The sequence below is a fragment of the Pteropus vampyrus genome, unplaced genomic scaffold (genome assembly GCF_000151845.1).
Source record: "Pteropus vampyrus isolate Shadow unplaced genomic scaffold, Pvam_2.0 Scaffold108, whole genome shotgun sequence".
Lineage (NCBI taxonomy): Eukaryota > Metazoa > Chordata > Mammalia > Chiroptera > Pteropodidae > Pteropus > Pteropus vampyrus.
Window position 1 is genome coordinate 4,490,098 of NW_011888889.1, and position 20,654 is coordinate 4,510,751.

Consider the following 20,654-nt stretch of genomic DNA (forward strand, 5'->3'; position numbering starts at 1 on the left):
AAAAGGTTAGTAACGTAAAGTTTTATATTTTTTTAAATGGTCAAATGTTACAGAATACATAAGATTGGACATGGGAATTATTTAATGGGTACAGAGTTTCAGTTGGGGAGGGTGAAAATTTCCATTAATATATAGTGAAGTTTGCACAACAATGTGAATGTTCTTAATGCCGGAAACAATGCCAGAATGAAAGAAAGTGGATATGACTTGGTGACTGACCTATCATGAAAAGTAGGGCTGAAGAGTCCAAGATGAGATACAGATTTCTATTAAATATGGATAATAAATTTTCTGAGATACGGAACACATCATAAGAAGCAGTTCAAATTGAGAGATTATTATTTTTGTTTGAGACATGCTTGATTTGAGATGCTTATGATATCCAGGAAAAGTAGGCAGTAAGTAGTTGAATACCTTTTTCTAGAATTCAAAAGACATATTTGGCTTGTAAAAATCCAGTTGTGAATATAAATGTTGGGATCGATGATATGCAAAAAAATGTACCTGCCTGCAATAAGCTTACAATCCTGCAACGGTATAATCAGTTGTGAACACAATGAGCATTTACTGGCACAAACTCTGATAAATCTCTTGAAGGAATTTCTAAGAAGATGCCTTTAGTAAGACATGTTTAAATTGCTATTCAAAGGATGATACAGGAATAACCAAACTTAAGAGGAAGAGGTTGGTAAGAGAATAATGAAGAATCAAGAAGCTTGATTTAACTGAAAGAATTTTAGCTATGAAATGGATGTAGTCACCAAGAAGGAGTGTGAATATATAAAATATAAATCATACAATCTGTTAAAATGGATTCAGTTGTTCTCTTACTAAATTAGTAAGTACAGAGGGAGGGAGGGAGGAAGAGAGAGAAAGGGAGAGAGAGGAAAGAGAGAGAGAATTTGTGAGATGATAATACTGAAGAAAGTGTTGAAAAGAAACAACACAATTTGTTAAGGATAGTTATGTATCTGTGCCTTAGGAAAAACCAAAACAGGGGTATTTGTGCCCAGAGGAATTAGCCTCCTTTATCCTCTCCATCTTATTTTAAACTAGGCTTATTCTGGCTTTCTCCATTCAGTTTAAAGTACGGTCATGTTAACTCCAGTTTTACATTCAAAGAGAGATTGTTTCATTGGTCGTTCTTAATTTTGAGTTCAATATACTAGTAAAAGTATCTGGTTGACCAACTTGGGTTTAGTTATCTGCCTTGCTTCAATAGTCTGTGATAAGCATGTCAGAACCAGATAAGGAAATAGCAGTTTCTGTGAGACCACAGGGCTTGTCAAAGGGGGAGGGAGGGAGCTCCTGCAAGAAGAATTCCATTACACACTGAAGTCTGTCTGTGATATGACAAACAAAATAACAAAAACTTGAAAGGATGCCATTTGGAACCATAATAAAATATGATAGCTAAAACGTAAGAAAAATAATCATGTTAAGTATTTTCCAAATGGATAGTTATTTTCCAATTGGATATTTGAAATGGAACTTCTATTATTGCTGGACTGTATGTTTTAGAAAAAAAAAAATCATCTTCAAAATTCAAGGCTGAAATCAGTGGAAATTTATAGCATCTCTCAAGGAAGCTTATAAAATCTTTTAAGATTTGGCTGAGAGATGACCCATTGCATTTTTGCATGAAAGGTTTTCCTTGATGGTGAGAAGAATTTGCAGATAATAAAAACCTAAGAGATTACTTTAAAGAGACCAAATGCTATAGCTTTATAAACTCACTATTGCACATGCTAAACTGCCATGGAATTAGATCTGTGAACCATAAGAAACCCTAAGGCAGAAAATTCTTATCTATAGTCTCACAGAGAAAATCAGCTTGCTCATTTGTGTATTCATGACGTTTCTGTCCTATTTCTAATGACATTTACCTAATATTTTCTCAGTTGGATACCTACAATTTTAGATTCAACAAATTTATTTTACCTACCCACCCTGTGCAACTCATCTCTTTTAAATATACTCAGGCATACATACATGCATTCAAGTGTGCACACACACACAAACACACACAAGTTAGTTTTATAGGATGAGGGTAATTACAAAGCAGGCCATAGGAAGAATGTAAAGTGTGGAATCTTTTATTTACAGAAAATATTGTTTTGGGATTCCTTTAAAATAGTCTACGACTATACAAATTTCAATTATTTGTTCCGAGGGCTTTATTTCCGTGGTGAACTTTGTAATCATTTGGAACTAGAGTTCTGTTTCACCAGAAATCTTTTTTTTTCAGAATACCATGAAGCAGGTCTGAGCCAAAAGAGAAATATGTGCTGTGATTAAATCAGTTTGTGATGGAAATTAAAAGCTAAAAAATGAAAAAAAAAATTAAAGAACAAGATAGACAAATTAACTAAGAAATAATAAAAATATTAGAACACCCTACTGGAGTTACCTAATAAAATAAAATTAACTTACATTTTCTATCTCTACAGTTGCTTAGATTCACTAAACATGAAAGGATTATAGTTCAGGCTAACTTATTAGGTGCATAAAACCAAATTCCGTGTGTGCGTGTGTGTGTGTGTGTGTGTGTGTGTGTGCATGCGTGTGCACATGTGTGCGTGTGTTTTAATTAAAATGATGATAATAATGTGTTTGTTTCACAGAGTTGTTGTGATGTGCCATTGGCTCAGAATCTGCTAAAGTGCTCTGTGAATTCCATATTATGTTTAATTCCATAATAGTTCGGGTGGAAATTGAAGATGTTGTCTTGAGAGTTTGGAAGGAATTTGTAGACATGACCTTACCATGAGGACGGCCTATGCAGAGCGGCCATACACTTAGGTCATATCCTTACTTTACAGGAAACGTGATTTTGTTCAAGACAAGACGTGATCTCCTTTTAGGAACTAAATTATGCTTATAATAACTGACAAATACCATAAGCAAAACCATAAATGTGCTCAACATTTCCTCTCTGTCTCACTTCATATTGACAGAAAGAAGTTATATATCATGAAGCAGTCAGGATTCCTAGCAGTGTTCAGCATATTCTCTCCAGTATTTAAAGATAGTTGGGAAGTCAAATTATAAACAGAATTTTGTGGTACTGTACATAGTCTCTCAATAAATAGTTGTGGAGACATAGTAGCTTTTAACTCTTTTTGAGCCTACATGCTAAACAACACACCTACTTTTTAATAAGTATTCTTTCAGAGTTTGTAAAATATAAGCGATTGAACAATATTTCCACGGTATATTCAGGGTACATTATTCCATCTATTCCAAAATGTAGTTGAGTGAGTGGTACACTCATTGGACAAAATGTTTGGCGAACTCTGTATTAAACAAAGTACATTTGTTTCTTTACTCCAGATTTAGAGTATTTGGTATGCTACCATGCATTATAAATCTTTGAGTGGGAATATATCATGTAACAGTTTCTTAAATTTACTTGAAAACTGAACTTTTGAACTTTTTTTTCACTAGGTTTATTATAAATCCAGTATTCTATTAAGCATGTTTGAGAAAGACAGGCTTGCTAACAGTAAACCTTTAGGCTTTATACTCTTGTTACAAAGATTAAAATATGATGTTCCTCAGTCACCCGTTTAAGGATGGATGACAGTCTTTAGGGTACATAGCATTATTATAAATTCATTACTTATTATTTTCCTTAAGTCAAATCCCTGAGGTTCTTTGCAGCTGTCTTCATTTACCACCGAGAAATATGATTTGTTTTTAATAGCATGCTTGGTTTTCACAGTGCTCTTTCTTAGCAAGCCTCTGTCTCCAGCCACAGTTGCTTATCACATTCTCAGAGTATAACTTTAATTTCACGTTAAAGCAGCATAATGCTGGTGCTTCCGTGAACATTTAAAGTTGCATTATACAATTAATATTAGATCAATAGACTGAGTCACAGAAATAATTTTTTCCTGACAACAATTCCTGTAGGAAAACATTTTTCTTTAGAAAATATTGAACTTAAAATGCATATGTATTACAGATCTTCACACTAGATTGAATAGTTATGATCTATTCTCCATTATTTTAAGTAAACATTTATATATATTTATACACACATACACACACACAAATATGTATTGCCGGTCCCTTACACATAATCTCATTACTATAAGGTTTATATTTTTGCTGCTCCCTAAATATAGTCTCATTGGATTTATTGAATTCATTCATTATTTTTTTTCCATTTACTGCATGATTGTGATGATATCTACCATGGCAGATTAGCATAATTTTATTTAGTTTCAGCATATCTTTATTCTGATGATTTTATTAAACAATTATGTATGTTGTATGAAGTTAGTAATATGTGAATTGTTTAAAAAAAAGATGAAATATCTGGCAAGAAATTATGTTTAAGTAGAGGAAAATTTGGAAAAAGTTGAATTTTGTTTCGTTATGCCTTTTAAAAATCATTCAGATAGCTAATAGAACATCAATACAAATAAGAGATACAAAGTGCAGTGTTTATTGTCTTATTCAATATATAAATATGTTTAAAACCTTTTCACAACTCTGAAAGTTGGTGATATGTAAATTATAAAACTTTGAACAACTATTGACTAAGAACAAAGGTAATAATAAATCATGCAGCAGATAATAAAAGTTATCTTATTAACAACAATCTATAAAGATGTTTCTATATAAGCTGAATCAGAAGTCAAATTTCTAGGTCTCTCAATTATTATCACTGTAGAGTTTATTTTCTGATAATAGGCAGGAATAAGGAAGGCCAATTAAAATGAAAATAAAATACAGCAAACAACATAATAAAAACACACATATAAAACAGGCTGTCAACTTATGTTTTATTTGTTCTTTCTCTTATTCTTGGGGGAAAACAGCTCATTATAAGTTATAAATAACAGTAGCATAGCAGAAGTAAGAAAAAGAAAATGCCTAGACATTTTAAAGAGAATTTCTTCTTTAATTAGGAGTTGAAAATTAAGTGGATTCATTTGTGATACACTAAAGTATAAATAACAAAAAACATTTAAAAGTGATTTGTAATTATATTTAAGCAATATGATTCTTATTTCCCCATGTGTCTTTATTAAAATATTTATTTCCCAAGTTCTCGCAAATAGCCACTGTTCGAGGCTCCAGTTTGTCTCTAAGTTGACTCTTTAATGTCATTTTCTCATGCAAATTGAAGTATAGCATGAATATCATTAAATAATTAAAGCCATAAAAATATGTATTTACCTTTTTCCCCCAATCAATTTCTTTTGAAATGTATGATACTAGTAATTTGGAAGAAATTTATTTTTGGTTTTAATCAGAAAAAAAAGTCTGAAATCTATATTTAATTATCTCCTGACTACTGGATTCTTTCAACTTTCTTTGAAAAGTTTTTTTGAAATAATTAATTATACACTAGATTTTCTATATTAATTATTGAATAATAACATCAATTTTTAAATTTTTTCTCAAATCCATGTCAACATACTCATTACTTTGACAGTTTTGTTTGCCTGCTAAGGAGTAATTCAAATCCTGAGAGTAGCCACCATCTAAGTAACCCCTCTGATACCAGGCAGCTAAAGCTAATAAAGAACATTGTATAAGTGAGGCAGTGAAGTAGGATAAGATCATTGCAAAGTGATGAGTGTAGATTCTCTTTGATTACATAATTTATTTTAAAGTCAGCCTCTCATAATAAGTTCCAAAAAAATATTTCTCAACAATGTATTCACTTTATTCAAAAACTCAAGTGCGTGACAATTATAATAAATATCGCTTGCAGTTTCTAAAGGCAAAGTCTGAATTTTGATGATAGTGTGATTTTTATAAGGTTATCAGTTTAAATTTTTGTTTTATTTTTATCAAGATCTAAATTTTACTGATCAATTAAATAATCAAGCATTTACTTTACCACATACTTTATAAATCCACTATTAGAAGAACTATGCTAAAAGAGGAAATGAGTACATAGATAAATAAGATCATACACTTTTAAAGAGATAAAAGTGGATATACACCTAAAACTAGAATCAGAATATGATACAGTTCATGGGAAATAACAAATATAGCATTTTAGAAATAGTAGGGAGAAATGTTATTTCTGACTATGATATAACCAAGGCTTTCTTTGGACTGGGCCTTGAATGATGGGTAAAAGTATTAAGAAAAGGTGAGAGTAGAGCATTTCAAGCAAATGAAATACATGGATTAAGAAATTGTAATGGCAAAACAGCTTTTTCTGAGAAATGCTAGCAGTTCAGTTTAGTGGAGGTAAAAGGTAGGTGATGATGAGAAGAGAGCAAAAAATCTGAAAAACAAAGAATTGCGTAAGAAACTTAAAGAGTCTTGAAAATACATACTAAAGAAGGAGGATCTACAGTAGAAGAGATTGTTTTGTGGTATTTCCCCATAAAGTGAAAATAATAATGTTCACAATAGATTATTTAGAAATACAAGCACACTAAACATTCAAAATGGAGAAGATAAATCTATAATCCCAGGGCTGTGGCAATGTGGGTTTTTGAGCAAGAATAAGGAATAATTCAATAAAGTGACAGTGTAAAAACTGTAATCTTGTACTTCAGGAATGTAAGTTTGGAGGCAGCTGCGAGATTGCAGATGAAATGGTCTTCAACTTCAGCAGTCCCATTGGGAATGGAAAGGAAGAAATGAAAACGAGAGAGGTTGATTAGAAAACACATGTTAGTTAGAGATTAATTATATGTAATATTAATCTATTAATTTAAAATAAACTACCAGTACAGGGAATAATTATCAAAAATATGCCAGATCCAGTCATAAACTCTCTGCATATTATCTCATTAAATTATTATACCATCCTTATGATGTTATAATATTTTCTGTTGTTTATTTTTTATTTTCTGATATTTATAGAAAATGAATTTAGATTAAGATAGATTAAACAACATACCGAAGTCAACAGTTAGTAAATAATAGTCAAATTTCAAGTCCAAGCTGTCTGGCTCCATGTTCCCTTCTAAAATGACACTTTAGAGTCTGTCAAAAGTAGATAAGTGGTTGTGAGATTACTAGGTAATGAATAAAAGCATCATAACTGTAACAATGATAAAGCTTGATGAGTCTACTGAAGATCAAAGATAATCCCTCTGAAAATAAACAATACGAATCTTTATAATATGAGACAAAATTTGAGTAATTTTGAATAAAATGTTCATAATGGTTAAAAACTATTGAGTACTGCTACATAAATTAGACATTATTTTAAGCTCTTTAATCTTTAAGGAATCCTTGCAATGAGTACATAACAAATTCTGATATTATTAATTTTACAGATGACAAAATACACAAAGAATTAGTTAAGTGGTTCAAGTTTATATAGGAAGAGGGTGGCAGAGCCAAGATTGGAGACTGGGCCATAAGTACCTTAGATTCTGTTACTTACTAGTGTTGCAGCAATGTCATCCTTAACAGCAAATCCAGAGATTGCTTTCTCCTCTTTAGATGTTGAAGGAACCAAGAATACAGTAAATTATAAAGGAATATTGACAGTAGGAATAAATTCACTGTCTTAAACGCTCCTCTAGAAAGGAAACCAGATCATCTTATCATCTCATAAATTATTAATGGACTTGATGTCTGAATGTGAGACTCAGCTTGATTATATACTGAATATTATATAACTTTTTGTATTTTATAACTACATGAAGATAATATGAAACATTTTGAAAATAATATAAAACAGAAGAAATAAAAGATGGGACAAATAGACATGGAGTGAGATTAGATTCACAACAAAATACTATAATAACAGTTCTACATTTATACCTGATAATTCTATTTCATCTAATTTAAATGAAATGTTATTTATATGTCTCAAATTATATATTAAATAGAAAATATAAAAGAAAGCACTGAGCTTAAGCTTTAAAACTTTCCAAAATTAAATATGCATATAGCATAAGCAGTATCATACTTAATTTGGATGTCTAATTCTTTTATTTCAAACCTTTTCATAAAAATAAATTTAAGATTAGTATTGAACTGGGAATTGTGTTTATTATAGAATTTTTTTATTGCCCTGAGATAGTCAGTTGCATTAGATGTTTCCACAGTAACTCCATGAGGAATACTTCAAAATACTTCTTTCTGATAGGCATTTGAGAATATATGTGGACAGTCATTGTGTGAGATTTAGTTCAAAAAGTCCCTTGAAATAATATAATACTTTAAAGCCATGTGTAATTCCATATGTTCTAATATTACTGGCTTTCCAAATTATAGAGTTTTTTCCATTTTACTTCTGCCACCACTGCTTGAGTGTTCTTTACGCCTCATTATATCTGAAAATTCTCTCACCATCAAGATCTCAGAATCCGAAGTTCCATTTTCTGGTGATAAACCTGTCTTCCTTTATCGAATATTTCTCAACCCCTATTAAACCTGATTATTCATTATCAATTATCATTCTTTCACCATGCGCTATTTTTTGCAGCCCAACATTGCTGTTAGGCTTTATTTTTTCCTACCCAATGAGAAAAATAATGGTTAGATATTTGAGGGGCATCATCTTTGCTACTTCAGAACACCACGTTATTATGACTTACTGCCATTTCGGCCTAGTAAATCCTCAGTTTTGAGTCTTTAACTGTTCATTCTGCCTCTGTCTTTCCTAGGTAGGTATAATGTTGCAAAATCACACTAATTGGAACCAGTGTATGGGTGACTATGTAATTAATGTCTAAATCAGAGACACTTTTCACTTTTGAAAGTGAAAGAGGATATAATAAAACTGGTATAATAAAACAGAGAAACCAGAGTATGTCATCATCCCAACAAAAATAGACTATTTTCTCATCGAAATCACCCATTAATGATGCTTAAAATTCTCATGTATGTACACACACACGCGCACACACACACACACACACACACACACACACATAATTTTTAGATAATTTCCTATTAGGCATTTCCAGTGTCAGCTTTAAGTTTGAGCCTCAAGAAATGAATTATTTCTTCCCATCCCAAATTTAATTCAACTAGAATCTGTTACTTTCTCCTTCAATGAGAAAATTGAGATCTTGAATTTAAAAAGAAAGTCTTTTAATTTTTACTCAAAATTTTATTTATTGTTATGCTACTGCACTGGCTTTTTATTTTGGGAATAAATATGCAGGGTATAGAGCCTGAGGCCATCATAATCTCTTGGCTTTTTCTTATACTACGGATCACAGCCTCTTTCTTTTCAATTCACAGATCTAAGTCATTACCTGAGTTTTTCCTTTGTTTTACATACATCTTTCCACACAGTATTTGCTCATCCATCATAATAGATTCAAACCTTAAGCCATTGTCATCCTTTAACCCACTTTCTACAGATGTGCTGGTTGATGGATAAATATCTGAATTTTTCAATGATAGAAAGACAAAAGCTGAAGTTATTTTTGCCACTGAATTTACAAAATGCAGAATTTCACTACATTTTCTTATTTAGTCATAGTTGTGAAATCTTGGATTAATTGTAAATGCCGCCTTTCAGTGTCTCCAGATGAAATTAGTCACCATGTTCTGTAGGTTGTTCTACCATACACCTTACACTTATTACCAACTTCTGTATTATTACCGATACTCTGTCAGCCCCACATCATATTTCTACCAGATTAATCTTAAAGCTTAATGCTAATAATTTCAAGCCATTGAGCTAGCTTTTCAAGAACTTATATTATTTCTTCTCTTGGATGCTGAAGTAAGTACAGACTCCTTAGCTTTGCATTAGGACTTTCCTTTCTCTGACCTCAAAACGTACTCTCTCAGGTGTTTTCTATCACAATATTTCATACAGTAACCCGATTGGATGTCATGTTATTTCCTCAGCATTACCAGAATATTCATTTTGCTCCTCCCTCTGTGGAAATCTCTTGTTAAAAATTCCATATTATGAAGGCTTTGATCATAGTCAGTTTCTTCCATGAGATATGGTATACTTTCTTACCATGTTCAAAATCTCCTTTCTTTAATCCCCGTTAACATCCTGTTCTTACTTTTTTTTTAAATTTATTTTACTCTGTCTCATAAACATTATTTATGTACTTATTTTATCCTCCTCATAGATTGGTGTTTTCTAAAGGAGAGGACATATGCTTTACTCATGATTTGAATGCTGGAACACCATTTTTACTTATACTAGTGAGTCATTAATTACTTATTGAAATTATTATACAAATGAGACTATGAATATTGTAGAAATATGTGTAACTGTTATTAAAAATATTATTAGGTCTCTCTGCAAAGTAGTTTCTAATAGTCAGGTAGCAGGTATCATTATACCTAATAAATAGTTAAACTGGCTGATGCATGAAGGAAGTACAAGATTTATTCATAGATAAATCCTAGCATCTGATAGGCTGGTAGAAGATACAAGGTCCTTTTACTCCTTTTGTCCTCTTGTTCATTTTAAACAGAGCCCTCTATATGCATGCAAACTACTGCAGTTATTCATTAAGTAGATTCGATCTCTCATTTTCCTTAAATCATCACTGATTTGAGCTTACTGTTTTCTCAATTTAGGCCTAAGAAAATTATGGCCAGTTATTCATTCTCTAATTAATCTAAAAGTGAACTATATTTCATTGCTTGTAGGATGGTATGGGAAATCTGAGAGTCACCAAGAAGGGAATCCGACTTGAAGGTATATCTGAGTTTCTACTTCCATTGTATGTGAAAGAAATTCATTCCCGAAAGGTATGTGATACTGGCTTTGGCTTACTGTAAAAGATAATTTAGAGGTTATGTTTTAGCTTGAAATAGGAGGATAGAACCCCCTTATCTCTTCAGTATGTATTTAAATTTCCTTACGTTAAAGACTTCCTTGAAGATATCAAAACAATGGAAAAATTGAAAAACCAGTGAAAGTTAGTTTTAAACTAACAAATTAGAAAACAATTTTGGATTAAACTATGGTGTTTTTGTTTTTTGTTTTTTGTTTTTTAGTTTATAAAACTTGCCCCTCTCTTTTCGATGGAAGTTAAAAATACACAGTTATAGTAATTCCAAAAGGGGCATTTGATATATCTTGAGTATATTTCTAGGAAGCACTGACTTGAATAAGGTGTTTTAGTTTAATATATTATAAATCCTTTTAGCTTTTATGGACATGCATTTTCTAAGAGACAACAAAGAATCTTAGTATAGAAATTAAATTTATTTCTGTATGTATGTTATTTAAAACAAGTATATTTATCCTTTCGAATGTATGTGTCCTGTGTGTTTTATCATTTAGCAGCATGTTAAAATTTAAAAGATTATCATTTAGACGTTCATTTTGGCTTAAATGTCTTACCTCTCAGAAAGTAGTACATATTATTGGATACATCAGAATCTAACTGGAAACTTTTAAACCTATTGGGCACTACCCTGGGATATGTATGTAGCTATGAAAATAAATTTATCAAGACAGAAAAAATGGAAACCTTGTTATATAAAATGTGGAAAGATTATTAACCTTATTTCATAAATATGAAAGTCATTTTTAGACTTTCATATTTAAAACAATGTTTTAATATTACAAATATAATATCTTAGCAAATGAGTTGCATAGTAAGATATAATTTGATATTTTGCTTTAAAGCTATTTTCCCTCTAAATATCAAAGTGAAAACAGAGCAGAGGGTTCTTTTCATAAAACTTTTAATTAGAGTAATTATATTAACTTTAGATTTTATTTTCTTACGTAAACTGTAGAGCTTCACTAATATATTATATCGACTGCTACTCTGTGTACTAGAAATTGTATGCCGAGATTACTTTCTGGGTTTTGGTCAGACAAATAACATATAGACATGTATATGAACACCTAAACTTACATGATTAAATGATAAAAAAAAAATAAGTAAACTTAAAATTAAAAAAGTTTTTTTTCATTTTTATGAAAACTGAAAAATAACATGCTTACAGATGTTAGTGTCTTCCCTCTGATTGGAATTCACTGCCACTCACAGTTATTTACTGATTTCTTATTGTGTTTGGTAGCATTAAACAATTTAACATTTGGAGAAATGAAAACATATGTGGCAATCAAGAAATTACTTAACATAGGAAGAAGGTAAGAGTAATCATAGGCAGAAACTTCTTTGAAAATGCATTAATTTTAGACCAATTCGCAGTGGCTGCTGGGAAATACAATTTAGAGTAGGATTGTGAAGCCCTCTGCCAACAGGCAGGTCATAGAATTTACCTTTCCAGCTGGAACATTTTTGAGAGTACAACAATGGGTGTTAACAAAGATTCTCCTGGGAAACTGGGACCTAATACGAAAGAATCCACTGATTTTATAACCTTGAAGTGTGAGGTGGTAGCAGTCGGGCTTCTTAACCTTTATCCCTGAGAAAGTTTGCAACCTCAAGCTCACAAGCATTTCTAAAACCCACTGTACTGATTGAAATCTCTATGCTCCCTTTCACATCTCCAGTCCTGTTGCTTGTCCTTCCCATTTCTCCTCTCATTATCATTGCCTCTAGGTAACTGCGAAGTGTGGCACAGCACAGGCAGGAGGGAGCATGTTTCATCAGCAGGCAGACAAGGAGGTGTGACTTGAGAATAGAAAAGGAAGGAGACCTGTATATCTCTTGAAAATTTCTCTACACATACTCTACAAAAATAAATATTTAAAATAAGGAGAAAAATATATCTTTTATAAGCAGTTCACCCATTAAAATGATCTTGTCCGTGAATGCATGCAGTTGTTCATTCCTTGCCATAAAGCCTATTCACTGTTTTAAAAGCCAGACATGGTTTCCCTGAGACTTAATTTTCTCATCAATAAAGTGAGTTCTGTAGAAAATTATCAACGTAATTAATTCTTTGGTTAAGAAAGAATACAAAGAAATTCAGTAATACTAGGAGAAATTATATTTAAATTAAAAATATTCTACTGTACGTGTCAATCTTTCCATATATTTGTATGTATTCAAATATTTTTATGATAAAATATCAAAGTTCCTGTAGGTCTAAGATCAGGAAATTTATCAAATTCAAAAGGTACATATAAAGATTCAATTAAGCTAAGAAAAATAATACTGTGTACAGTTTGATTTGTACAGATTATTTCCTGTGATTTTGAATTTTGTGTGTGCAGAAGTTTGTGTGTTTTCCTGCACTAACGTTGGTGGGTTGCCTTCTTTATATTTAACCAGTATTTCACTCTGAAATAAATAATTTTCTTACTTAAAGTTACTTCTGGGTATGTAAATATTTAATTCTACACATGGAAAGGTAATAGAGATATGTCTATTCATCAGAACATGAAGTTGCCCACAGATATATATTTCTAGTCTCCTAACCTAATAAACCAGGGGTTGTTTCTACTCTACAAGCTAACTGGCCCTTTGCTGCCACCACCAAACTTCTATAGATAGTTGAAGTTCTACTATTATCTATTGCGGTTTACTTTCTTCTTCATGCTTTTAAAAAAATCAGCAATTTCTAAGTGGTCCATCATATCAATACACAGAAAAACATTACATTCCCTGTTTGAAATATTTTAGAATTCAATGCATCTTTCAAAATTAATAACATTGTTTTCAGAGAGTAAGAACTCAGTGAACATTTATGAAGTTAAATATATATTTTTCTTCAGATAGAATACTGAAGGATGTGGAATTTAGGGCCTCCTTAAATAAATGATAATAACATTCTGAATCAACCTTCAATGCACATGGTCTAAAATTAGGTCAAAATTTTTGAAATAGCAAGAAATTAAGACATGTAATCACCAGGCTTTTTTTGTTTTGTTTTGTTTTTAAATATAATTAGAGTATGTTTCCCAAGGTTTCATGTCTAAAGTACTAAGGTGGTGAAATTAGCTGCTTTACACTGATTCTTAACAGAAATTTTGCCTCACGCAGGTCTTCAGAACTTCTTAAAATATTATTTAACTTTATATGACAGCTGAACAGTTTCCTCATTTATTTTTTTTCTGTTCAAGGATCCTAGGTTAAGGTGGTACCTCATCACTGGCCCCTGATCCCAGCATCCTGTATGACAGATTGATCATTGTGCCAGGGAACTGCTACCAGAAAATCCCAGTTCCAATAACTCCACAGCAAAACAAAGACATTTGTATTCTTTATGATTCTTGTGTTAGCAGAGCTGAGTAAGGATCTGCTCTCCCCTTCATGCCCAATCATTTCACCTGGCATCAGAGATGTGATGCTAACCCAGTTCTTGGTTACAACCAGTTTTTTCCCCTGTGCATTCAATGCTTCTTTCTAGAATTCAGACACAGGACCAGGACCAGGAAAGCTCAGAACATGCTAATTATACAACATGCTAATTTTATGACCTTGTCTGTCGGGTAACTTTCTCCCATACAAATCTTTATGTAGGTTTCTTTCTCCCATACAAACCAATTCATACAAAGATATATCTGCAGGCATCTATAATCATTTTATCATCATCATTATTATCATCATATTGTACTTAGATGTTTAATACAGGTGAAATTTATTATTTTTCTATAATGTCTTTATTCGAGTTAAAAAAAAATAACTATAAACCATCCCCAAATCTTTACACTCAGAAAAAACAAAACAAAACAAAGCAAAAAAATGTTAACATATGGTGAACAATTATCACAGATATACAATTATACATGTGCACAAGTAAAAAGATAGTATGTAGAGACATATATACATATATACATGCTATTTATAATTAATATATTATACATAATTTAATAGAAGAAATGTAACCTGAAATAAATTAAAGAGAATAGCTAAACATAAATATTTATTCACCACAAAATTTTTTAAATGCTCACCTTTATGGTTAAGAATAAAAGGTTATGCATATCATTAAGAAGCTGGATGCATTAGCACCATGTTTTAATCTCAGACAGTGTTCATGAACTCCCCGCAGTGCAATTTGAGGTGATTAGCTTCTCTCCAATTTGTCCTCACCCTTCTTCATTTTCAGTTTTTTGGGCAATTATATTATTTTAACTTTGTCAGAGTTCATAGTATTTGCATTCTGTTCTGCAACATTACTTACCTTGGCTCTTTGGTCTTAATTCTCTATATAGATGGCTGCAGTACTCACCACCAGTCCTCCTTTTATTATGACTTCTCTATGACTGATTTCATTATTTGAATCATTTCATCCTTACTTGTATTTCAATGTTAATAGTTTGTTTGTTAAAGCCTGAAATATTTCATTCAAAAAGTATCTATTTTCTTATTCTGTGCTGAGAATATTATTAATGCTTCATCTCTTCTTTTCCTGTCAGCTCACTGCTCTGTTAAACTCTAGCACTGAATTTTGCCATAAACAGTCTGAGGGCAGCTTGGTGTTTTTCTTTTGCTGATGACATGGATGTTCTGTCTAGATGCCTGATAACGCATTTGCCATTTCACTTCTTTCATTTAAGGGAAATTTTCTCTATCACTTGATAGCTTTCAGTTTCATTTGCTGAGTTTTTATTTCAGAGAAAGAAGTAACTTTTATGTTGGATCATCTTTGTCCTCCACAGCTATCATAATTACTCTCATTATTTTAAACTCTATATTTTTCCTCTGAATAGAAGTAACTCATTATTTAGAGTCTTTCTTTCATGACGTTAGTCTATTTTTCTCTATATGAATTTGCAATTGCTTTCTCTAATTCATGTATTTTATGTATAAGAATGTTGTTTTGATTATCAGAATTTTTCTTAGGTCCATTGTCACCTTTTAAATCTTGTTATTTTACTGTCTTTGAGCTATGTTTTTATTAAATTTAAATTTTTTAATTCTAAAAGTTAAAGCACTTGCCTTACCTAGCTTGAATTATCCCTGATGAGTCACAATTTGAGGTAAAGGAATTAAAGTCTAGCTACTTTGTTGTACTAGAAAGGTTTTTGGTGGGAAGGGGAAGATATGCTATGACTGTTTTTTTTCTCATCTGAAGTGCTAGTAAGTGGCTTGTACCAACCAGACATGGACTATTTTAACTCCATGGGTTTAGTGGCCCTTTCTGTCTCTGTAGAATTCTTCCAGTGGCATATACAATCCTTTATACTTGGTAGATTTTTTTCAGTACTATCTACTTTACCACCCTCTTTCTTCTACCTCGATTATAGTTTACTTGGGTTAGACTTCTCAGCAATAAATTAACACTCTTATTCTGGGAACATGGGTGAAAGTAGTGTAAGGATACATGTTATATGCTGCTATGAAATAATTTCTTTCCTTGGTTTCCACTTTTTCAAGTTTATAGCATAAGCTTTTATCAAGAAACTATTGGCTATTCCAAGAAAAATTTGATTTAAGAAAATAATTGGGGTTTAATTTGTTAAGTAGTGAGAGAGAGAAGTTTTTGAAAACTTTTCTATTTTGCTGTATAGTATTAGGTATAATCCTTCCCTTCTTCGTTCCTTCCCTTCCTTTCTTCCTTCCCTCCTTCATTCTCTTCTTCATTTCTTTCTCTCTTTCATAGCCAATAGCCCTCTATACCATTATTTGAGTAGTACATTTTCCCTATCACTGATTTAAAATATGATGTTTCTCACATACTGCCTTTTTAAATGTACACAGAATTATTTCTGGTGTCTCTATTCTGTTCTTTTGATATATTTGGACAAAAACAAAACTTTAATTTTAAGGATTATTTTAATAACTTTTAGAGCAAGTTCTTTGTACTGCTCTTTTTCAAAAGCTTTTGTCTATTGTGCATTTTCTTTCCCAAATGAACTTAATAATAAGCTGTCAAGTTTCATAAAAATTCCTGTTGAGAGTTAATTATAGTTACATTTAATTTGTGAAGAATTGACATTTTTATAGTTTTGAGTTTTCCTATTTAGGAAAATGGCTTCTGTCTTGATTTTCTTTTTTGAGAACTTATTTTGTGTTATTCAGGAGGATTTCTTAACATTCTTATTCATATACATATCACAAATCTCTTGTCAATCATTTTATGATTCTTACTGCTTATGGGAATGGATTTTCCATTGATTTTTCTTATTGGTCTTTGTGCTTGTGTGAAAAGCTGTTCCTTTTCGTGTCACAAATGTAATCTGGTCACTTTCTTGAAATTTTATTATTTCTATTATATCTCAAATAATTTTTGTGGCTATTCAGATAGAAAATGATTTTTAATAATAATAGCTAACATTCAGCATATGCTAGGGCTCTGGAGTCCAACTCCTAGTTTCCAATCCTGGCAATGTCACTTAGCAGTTTTAACTAGTTACCTTGTTTAAACTTTCTGTGCCTTATTTTTATCATCTGCAAAATAAAGTTCATAGTAACCCTTTGTATTTTTAAAGACTAGAGTGGAGTGATCACTATTAAATGGAGTAAAAGAGACAAAACCCTTACCACAGTGTCCAATCCAGGAAATGTTATTGCCTAACATTCTACTAAACACTTTGCATAGTTTAGTTTGTTTTATCCTCACTATGTGATGTGTATCATTATGATAGACAGTATATTTTGAAAGGATTTGCTGATATATTTTTAATGGGATATGTAACAGAGAATCTAATATGGTGTCAAGGTTTTTTGGTCTGAGTAGATGCTGTTAACCAGTATGGAGAAAGTGGGTACTGGGGAAAGATTATGAACACAATTTTGGAGTTGTTAATGTTGTCTATTAGAAAAGCACGGATTTCAAGTTAGGCAAGTAGATATATGAGTGTGGATTTCACGTTGGGAGTATAAGCTAAAGACATAAATGACACATATCTATCTAGCTAGCTATATCTATGTATCTCTAACTTAAATACATGAGATTAGACAAAATTACTAGTAAGTGAATGCAGATAGAAAAGATGTCTTTTAGATAAATCCTTGGGCGCTACAATATTAAAGATTTTGGATAGAATTATAAGAACCAATCAAAGACTAAAAGTAAAAGCAAGTGAGGTGAGATAGTAGGAAACCAAAAGAGTTTGGTATCCCAGAATCATAGAGAAGAAAGTGTTTTCAGGTTGATAGAGTGAAAAACTGTTTCTAATACATCAAGTAACATGAAGACTGAAAAATTTATCCATAACTAGCTTGATTATAGTTTAGTCAGAGATAATTACTGTTTTTTTTCTCATTTTAATATATCTATCACATTTTTATATATTATTTTCATCATTTTTATTTTTTAATATATTGAGTGAATTCCATCAAAAGATATCCAAATGTCAAACCATCCTTTTATTACTCAAGCAATCATTTCCTTGTTTGTAAGGAATTTTTTTAATAAACTAATGAATTTAGCTTATAAACATTTTTTATTTTATGTATTTGTATATATTCACTTTTACTGTTTTTTCTACATATATTTTATTTTGTTCACTTTGCTTTTTGCTTATAGATTTTACCATCAGAGCAGAATTTATTTGTTTGTTTGTTCGTTTTAAATTTTTTTTATGGTGACATTGGTTAATGAAATCCAATAAGTCTCAGTTGTACACTTTAACAATAAAGCAGATATATATTTATACTGTGTGTTCCTCTCCCATAGTTAGATTTCTTTCTGTCACCACATATTTGACCCCCTTTACCTTGTCTACTCCCCACTCCTCCCAACCCTCTTCCCTCTGGTAACCACTAGTCTATAGTCCATGTCCATAAGTCTGTTTGTTTGTCCTGTTCATTTGTTGCTTTTAGGTGTATGTTAGTTGTTTTTAATGATTTCTACATGATGCAACTTCTAAGCTTTAATTTTCAGGTATTTAATTTGATGTTCGCAACAACCCTGTGAGGTGATCAGTGTCTGTAATTGTATTCCTATTTGAAGATGAGTTACCTTTTATTTGTGTCCAAAATCTCAGTACTCTAAGGTGAATGAGAACTCACATCTCACGTCATTGCTTCTTCTTCTATCGACCTTTTCTTTGTAAAAGTGTCTTCTACAATTGTCTTTATAAATTGCAAACGAACTATTCTAGTTAGTTCATAGCATTTATTTATATTCTTTCTGACAGCATTAGAAATAATAGGATTTTAAGTTTTGCAGTTTTGATGAACTTAGGCCTCTTCTGTTAAATTTACTAGTCACCACAAATAGTCATGGAAGCTTCCTAATAAAGGTTATTTACACATGCTGGTTATTAGACATTAGTAGTGAATACAGAAAAGATAGCACTCATTTGTACAACAGAGTGCTTTCTTAATATTTGTAAATTAAGACAACTTGGATTGGATCCATTAAAAGCTGAGGAAAATGTGTAAATATTTATATATAGTTTTTAAGTGGTTCATAGATGCTGCTGAACCAATCCATGTGTTCACTGATGAAAACATGAAACGACCCATGTAACTACTGGTTACAGTTTAACAATCCTGAACATTAAACTTTGTACTTTAAAAATCATTTTTATACATATTATCTTACTTAATCCATACTGCTATGCATGAGGAGATATTTCTTCATTTGCATATGGTAATTCAGATGCTTAAAATCTTAGCCTTCCTAGGCTGATTAATTGCTTTTTAACAATTTATGAGACTCTCCAACTTAATCTTTTTTACATATTTGCCAGGAAATTCATATTTCTATTTATGTGTGTGGAGTGCTGAACTGAACCCATAGAAGATGGCATGAGGATAGTTTGATGACAGTGGATCTTCTTTAGGAATGAGAGAAAAAAGGATAATATCATAATAGGAAAGTCTCATTAACTTGGAAGACAGTTTGAAGTTAGTAAATAAACATGTAGGTGAAATTTGTTGTAGAGGTGCAATATACCTTAGATTTAAAAACAAACAAACATAGGAAGGCTTTAAAAGAAGTTCTACAGAAGTGAAGATTTCCTCATCACCTCAGCTCAGTTGCTTCTGTAAACAAGCATGAAAACAAATTACCTGTAGTTTTCTTTCTCTTTATCGTCTAGCATGCGCGCACACACGCACACACACACACACACACCTACATTTATTCCTTTCCCAAAAATTATGTGAGATAATCAGATAGCAAATCTAGAACAAAAAGGAAGCACACATTAGCTCAGGTTGCTGTTTTGTATAGTATCAATTTTTTTTTTTTTGACAATCTTTTGCAGAGAAACATGAACAGGAATATATTAAACATGTAATGAAATGGAGGTGTTAGTATATTTTATACATCTATTAATGCCTTATAGTAATCTGATATAGCAGTATAATTCAGTGTTAAGGATGATCTGCCTTAAGGACCACAAATAACTAAGTTTTGAATATCTGTTAATCCATCTTGAATAGCTTCTGAACCCCTATGAAATCTCCAAACCCACTGTGAATAGAATAAGCAAATTCCTGTCAGGAAGAAGTGAAGGGGATTTCTTCAGAATTCTGTTATCACAGTCTATGAAACATTCTGCACTTTCTATAAAATATGTTTCTGAATTCCATGCTGTAGAATTTGTTTTTAAATGAGTAGTCAAGCCCATTAAGAATTTTTCCTGCATGAGATAAAAAATGGACCCTCATTATATCGAATGCCACAATCTAGTGAATGGAATTTTAAGGAAGCACAAGTGTTTTTTGTTTTTTTGTTTTTTTAATAATGAAGCTCAAAGAAATTGTCCTCCAAAAAGTGGATTTCTTCACTACCCCACAGTTACATATCCACATGAAGTGGATATCTATATATCCACTATTGCTATGTAGATTCATCTTAATCCAAAACTCTAGGAGTAAACTACAGAGATTATATTAGCAACACATATATAAACTCAATATTTTTCAAACACTAAATATTAACCCAAGTTGGAAGCATAT

General features: G+C 31.4%; 1 protein-coding gene across 1 annotated transcript in view; it reads left to right on the top strand.

Moving 5' to 3' along the window:
* Positions 1-20,654, top strand: part of SGCZ (sarcoglycan zeta) — a 274,769-nt gene that overhangs the window by 133,061 nt on the left and 121,054 nt on the right. The window contains exon 2 of the mRNA XM_023533686.1: positions 10,570-10,671. Within this exon, the coding sequence (XP_023389454.1) occupies positions 10,570-10,671 (102 nt within the window). The remainder of the gene's footprint in view (positions 1-10,569; positions 10,672-20,654) is intronic.